Raw genomic sequence first — 7241 nt, forward strand, 5'->3', positions numbered from 1 at the left:
ATGTATACACTTACTTTATGCATGATCCATAAAATTAATTATTAAAATAATTTACAATATATCAATCTTTGGTAACATGCATGAAGTACACTATATCACCGTCTCATTAAAATAAATATATCTGAATCTACAATAAAATTCTTTAATTTCCTGAAAAATCATATAAAATAAAAAGGAAGAAGCTTAAAAAAAAAAAAGAAAAAAAACAAATAATTAATAAGCATTTGAATATCAAGGTGAAGGTAAGAGCACATGCCTACGATTTCTTCCTAGCAATATCGCACTGATTCCAATTCAAATAATATATTAATCCACCCATCTTGAATCTTGGCTTGCATCCTTTTATTTGTCTCGGATTACACCCCCAGAAGAACATAATATAATATTGTAATTGGCAACGCAATTAGCATTCCGAAAATAACCCTGTAATTAAAATTCAATCAATTATAAGTTCAAATTAAATTTAAAAAAAATCATTTTATGATAAATATTCATATATAAACAAAATATTAAAACTTACGCAGTGCTAAGTATGTCGGGATGGACGTTGTATTCTTTTGCAAACACAAATGGAACTATTCCTTGAGGAAGGGCAGCCTGTTATCATCATATCCAATAAATTTTGTAAAAAAAATTAGATTTTTTATTCAAATTATTTTGTTCGATTGTTCTAACTTATTCCTAACAATTCATTTCCAGATTCTCGGTTACGCCTCTAATTCAGAACCCGGGCCGTAACAAATCAACAAACAAGAATGTAGAGGTAGGTACCTGAACAATGGCTACATGCAGGAGAACTCCTCTAAGACCAATGACAATAGAAGTGGCAGCAATGACCGCTGGACCTGTCAAGAATCTCACGGCCATAGAAAATGTGGCCACTGATCTCCCACAAGCTATCAACTTTGGCTGCAAAGCCATGAATAAACCTAGGCTGAACATGGCCATGCCGAGGCCCGCGTCGGATAAAATCGATATCGATCCCTTAACAATCGTAGGCATTTCAATGTTCCACCTGTGTCATTGATCAATGGCAACTAGTTAACGGGATCGATCGGAGTAGGGATTCACACTATACGATGATCGGACTGAAGTTCGAGGATCGAGTTTGAGCTATACCTGAATGAAACAAGGGACCATATAAGGCCTATAAGGCTTGAATAAGTGTTGGGGTTCCTTATAAGTTTCCTCCAAACCATGATGAGTATGAGCCTAGTCATGACACTTGCAGGAGGCATTTGTGTTTTCTTCTCTGATCCTTCATCAACTTTCTTGTGGCATGAATAAGGAGAAACGCTGCTCGGAAACTTCGCGTCGTCCTCGATCTCGATCTCTTTGTGATCTACACTAATCTTCTTCCCTGCAGGGCTTCCATTATTTTCTGTCAGAAAACCAAGTACTATTAGAATCATTAATACACATATATACACAGTAGAAGTGATCATAAAAATGAATAGAAAAATGTCTCATAAGATCATATATATATATACCCAGAGATGAAACATGATCAGTGGTTGGAAGTACTTCATTTGAAGCTGCAGGTTTATTCACAGCGTTCTTCATATTATCCTCAGAAACAGGGGAAGCACTTGAACTCCAAACAAACATATGAAGCTCCTTGCTTGGATTTGCACTGCTACTGTTAGTGTTCCCACTTTCCTTCTTCCTCGGACCAGAAAACATAGGATTCGGAGGTGGATAAGAACACTGCAAGCCTCCATGATCACTCGAAAGCTCGGTGCTCGGACCGGATCTCCTCCTTCCAAGTTTCGTCATCTCCTCCTCCAAGTTGGACGTCCTCGGAGTAGGCCCTTTGGAAGACTGCAGAGAGTAAACATCACCTACAATATGTCTAGGACTCGCGGTTTTGTTCGAAAACATGGCGTAGAAGTCTGACTGGTTGAAGCTGGAGGCACGGGGAGTCGGCTGCCGGGACGATTGGACAGAGTAAATCTCCACACCGGTCAGGTTTGATGCTCTAGGTGTGATGGTCGTAGAGTGCATCCCTTTGTTATAAGAAGAGATCATGGACGCAGAAGTCGACCTCCGAACCACGACGTGTAGCTTCCCATCATCTCCTATCTCAGCATCCGCCTGCAACGGCTCGAGCCCGTTGAGCGAAATCACGTCGGATTCGACTTTGAAGGAAGTGATGGAGGCAGCAGTCTCAGGAAACTGATCTGTTATGAGAAGCTTTGCTCCCCTGTACTCAAACATGAAGAGCATTAACGTGTACCATATCACGCTTTGCATGACCACAATTTGCACCATTAAATCGCCTGAGAAATCTCCATACATGGCCCTGAGTAAAGGGATTCCCATGACCAAAGTGTTTGGGAGAGTGGAGAGCGAAAAAAGCGTGATCATCCATTCTAAGCTGCCATTTTTGCTGAAAGCATGCCACAGGAAAAGGGCACAAAGTATGACCACTTTCTGCAGCGAATCCGCCGCGATGAAGCGGAAGTTCATGGCGTAGATGTTGTTTGTGGAGATGAAGTGGAAGCTTAGCAAGGGGACCGCGAACACAGCGACGAAACGGTTGATTCCGGAGCATTGATCCGGGGTGAAGATCTTCCACCACCTCACTGAACCGTAGGCAAGAATCATGGCTGCATATAATGGGACGATTGCTGCAAGAACATCGTAGATATCTCGTCCGGTGATCATGGTGGAGACGTTGTACAAGATTTCGAGTGCGAAATATTGCAGAGAATCTCAGGGAAGATGAGTGGAGATGGAAGAAGAAGGGATAAACAAATGTAGAGTGAAAGGCAAGCACAGATCCTAAGTCACATGCAAGTCAGGCAGCAAAAAATGGTATAAAATATTTGTTTGCCGAGGTACTTGTAAATTGTAACGTGTGTTCAAATATAATTTTTCACCATGAAAATAAAAATGGGATTTTCAGTAATGTGCAATCTTTTTATCAGATCAACTTCGCAAGTTGTACTTTCTTTTCCATTTTATTGAGGAGACAGAATAATTTTTGAGGATTTCCAACTCTGACCATCATCAAATTTTCCTGCTTTCGTTTAGGAGAGAGCCCCTTTAATACCTTTTTTCCATTTTATTCATGAGGACTACCCGGCCTCTCAATTAATTTTTCGATTTTATGAGAACCTAATGTTGCGAATCATTGTTTTTAGGATCGAGATCAGTAGGTTCGATCGTGAACCGGTCACAGATTCGGTTCGAAATAATCCCGAAAATCGTTTTTCCGGTTAAATCGATCGGAACCGGTCAAACCCGATCAAAAACCGGTTAGACCTTGCCTTGAACCGGTAAACCGGTTCAACTAATTTTTTTTGTTGTTGAAAAGATGTAATTATTTCTTATTTCTCATAAAATAATATATATTTTCATATTTAAAATTTAAAAGTTTATTTTTGTTAAATATACATAATTAATATTTTGTTTTAATTTTTTTTAAAATAATATTTTAGCAGTGTTTGAGATTATTTTGATTTATGTTTTGTTTATAAAATATATAACAATTATATTTCATATTTTGATCGATCTAGAATTTAAATTTTGTTAAATATATATATTTATATTACAATATATTATATTATTGTTTTATACAATATTCCGCGCACCATCGGAATTTCGAACCTACCCATGGGGTATTCCATGGGTGGTGTGGAGCGCCGTAATTGGTCTAAATTATGTGGACCCCACACAATTTATGTGAGATCCACATGATTGGATTAATCAAATACTTCCACACCACCCATAGAGTAATATCCCGGAAAATTCTTAACTGCCCTCCGGGGTAGTGCCCGGAGGGCAATCCAACGGCCCGGGCATTGTGCACATCACCATGATGTGATGTGCACAATGGCCCGGGGCCATTGGATCTGACAGACCGGGTATAGCATAGAATTTTCCTAATATCCCATGGGTAGGATCAAAGTCCCCATCACCATCCCAATGGGATAAAAATTCTCAGTGTGGGTTAGGGGTTGACCCATAGAAATTAAAAAAATTTATAGTTAATTAAAATTTTTATTTCATAAATAATAAAAAAAATATCAATAAAATTTTTTATTATTGATTCCGCAAGAATTTTTTTATATAAAATAATTAATAAAAAAAATTTCGCAAACTTCATTAAAAAAATACATATAAAACCATATGCTGTAAAAAAATATTATTTTCCTTCTAAGCCCGTGAATCAACCCAAGCCTATATTTAATTGGATTGAAAAAATTCAAATTCAACTCACTCAATTATTTAATTGTGTGCCGGAATGAAACGACCCGACCTAATAGACTCAATCCAAATTCAAGGCCCTACTCACATATAAATTTTCATGATACCATAGATTCTCAAAACCAAAATATTATTTATGACCGCAATTAATATTTTTTTTTTCCTTCCTTCACTTTCGTCTCTAGCCAAATTCTATTCATCAAAAACTTTTAATTGGTAATGAATAATGAGATAGTAAGAAAGGCCTTTAAATATAAATATATATATATATATATATATATATATATAGTAAGATATGTTTGATTTTAATTTTTTTATTTCATTAATTTTTTTTACAAGAAATTAGTATAATTTTTAAAAACAAATAGATTATTATTATTATTATTATTATTATTAATAATATTATTATTGCAGCTTATTTTTACAAACTTTTTTTTTAAAGGAGTTTTTACAAACTTTTAAATAACACAACTTATGTTAGTTTGTCAAAATTAACCGATACACACCACACCGCACACAAATTGACCGAAGTCTTGTGCTCTCCTCAATGCAGTATTTGACAACGAATATTAGCATTGTTCATGTTTGATTTATTTTTTAAAAAAATGAGAAAATGACGTCAAATACTCCAGTGAAATTATCAATGAGCTGATACTATGTAACAAATTTGAGCATTTCAATCCCTGTCTTTTTCTTTTTTGTGCTCACTTTCCCCAAAAAAATATTTTGGCTCATAAATATATGAAAAGACGAAAGAACCCTCAATTTAAAATAATCTATCATCTCAATTCCAGAACATAAACATGTTTTTTAGATACTTCCGCTTAAATAATTTATCTTAGTCTTCTCTTTAAACTTTAGTCATTGGCCCAATTAGAAAACATAAACTAAGGTAATGTTTGCAACCTCTAAAAATAAGTGATTATGGAGATTCTTTTAACAAATTTGTTAAAAAAATCTTCATAATCACTTATTTTTAGAGGTTGCAAACACTACCTAAAAGTGCTACTGACGATTCCCAAGCTTTCATCGTTATTTTCTTTCTTAGTTCAAAAATCCCATTTGCCTACAGCATGCCCTAGCTTTTGAATAGGAGAAAATCAAAACCAATAGACCAGAAATCGAAACTTGTGAATCTCACGTAGCTAAATCTTATTCTCAACTATTGTACATCGAAAAATTTCTCTCTAAAGCAGATGAGTTTTATATTTTTGTCACTTAATTATTAATACATCATTTTCTCAATTGATATATTATATATTTGTTTCCATCGAATTAATCTTGCAAGGATTTATTTATTTATTTTTATTTTTATCACTTGGAATCATACAAAATGTGAAATGATACAAATAACATCGATTGAATTCTTTTTTTAATTATTATTATTATTATTATTATTCTTATTATTATTATTATTAACTACATGTAAAAAAATCTGATTTTTTTTTTAAAAATACAATGTTGAAATACACATTATGCAGTAACTGACACCAAATGAATGTTTTTTTTAGTTAAATTAAAATTAATAATTATTAAAAAGAATATATAATATGTTTGATATGTTTTCCCATAAAAGTGTGGATAGTATCAAAACACGATTCTTAAAAAATCTAAAAATAATGACTAAAAATATACGTTTCATAAAAAAATATTTTTCTATTAAAAATATTAAAAGAGAATATTATGTAATCTATTTTACCCATTGTGTAACAAATTTGAGCATTTCAATCTCTGTCTTATTTTTTTTGGAATTGTATTTACTAAATACATCAAATACTTGCACATCCAGGAGCGTGCATTCACAATTGAAAAAGGAGAAATTTACATGCTCCAAAAAAAAAAAAATAGAAATTAAAATGCTCAAATTTGTTATACAATGGGTATCAGCTCATTAATAATTTCACACGGCTAATTGGTGCAATTTCCTCTAAAAAAATATATATATAGTCCGGCATTGTAATAAATCAAACACAATGTGTATATGGGTTTTTTTTATTATTAATTTATAAAAATGGCAAAAAAATAATAATTAATAAACCGTACGGCTGAAGTCTCAATCCTTGCAAAGCCAAATGGCAAAAATTTCATACGTTTAATCTGTATAAATCCACCATAATAACATGATACAAATTTGATAGGATCTTATCACGATTTAGCGTGTCATCGAGCCAAATTTAACTTCGACAATCGATAATTAAAGAATTTAATTAATTGTTTTTATTATTACTTCTACACGTTATGTTGATTGTTTATTTATTATTTATTATTTATATGGTACATGAATAATATGATGAACTTTAGAACTTTATTCTTGTTGAAAATATATTATATTATATTAGAATTGTTGAAAATTGAGTTGTATTATTTTGAAAATTAGTGTGTGATGATGTAGATGATGATGATTTAATTTTTGGACTAATCTTCCATTGAGATCTATAAATAGGTCTCTCCATTTGTGTAGAAAAACACAATTTGAGAGAATAAATTTAAAGTGTGGAGTTTGAAAATATTTTGAGTTTTTGAGTTTTATAAATTTTACTTTTCACAACACGTTATCAGCACGATCGCTCGAAGGTTCTCTATAATTTTCGACGCTCCAAAATACAAAAAAAAGTCAAAAAATATTCAACAAGTAAGAATTTTTATTTTACTGTTTATATATTTTTATTGTGTATATATTAATATATAATATCATGTTATGAATTTTTTTAAAAAACTTGTTATAAATCCTGAGAGGATGTTAAGACGACATCCCACACTCCCGGTAAGGGATACGACAAGTATAAAAGCCTCTAAGGTTTTTAAACATTATAATCATATTTGTATAATGTCATGTTATTATAGAAAAGGTTGTCTATGACACCGATCTTATAATAATGTGATATGATATACTATACCTGACTTTATACTAACTATATTGGTATAATTTCATAATATTATATAAAAGGCTGTCTACGACACCGATCTTATAATAATGTGATATGATATACATAATTATTTAATTATGATTATCATTATATGCATTGTAT

At 32.6% G+C, this 7241-nt stretch overlaps 1 protein-coding gene across 7 annotated transcripts; it reads right to left on the minus strand.

Annotated features, from left to right (window-relative positions):
* Nucleotides 1–319: 319 nt before the first annotated feature.
* LOC140891486 (auxin efflux carrier component 2) lies at nucleotides 320–2667 on the minus strand. Of its 7 annotated transcripts, none has more exons than XM_073300001.1 (5): nucleotides 1525–2667; nucleotides 1120–1352; nucleotides 772–1015; nucleotides 521–597; nucleotides 320–423 (listed from the first exon to the last, which is right to left on the minus strand). In XM_073300001.1, the coding sequence occupies exons 1-5, from the start codon at nucleotides 2665–2667 to the stop codon at nucleotides 357–359; spliced, it is 1764 nt and encodes a 587-aa protein (XP_073156102.1). In that variant the 3' UTR covers nucleotides 320–356. The 7 variants fall into 7 exon arrangements, with proteins under 7 accessions (XP_073156102.1, XP_073156101.1, XP_073156098.1 ...); XM_073300000.1 differs by having other exon boundaries at nucleotides 1120–1355; XM_073299997.1 differs by having other exon boundaries at nucleotides 1120–1383; nucleotides 1499–2667.
* Nucleotides 2668–7241: the final 4574 nt, after the last annotated feature.

Source organism: Henckelia pumila, chromosome 3, assembly GCF_033568475.1.
Source record: "Henckelia pumila isolate YLH828 chromosome 3, ASM3356847v2, whole genome shotgun sequence".
Taxonomy (NCBI): domain Eukaryota; kingdom Viridiplantae; phylum Streptophyta; class Magnoliopsida; order Lamiales; family Gesneriaceae; genus Henckelia; species Henckelia pumila.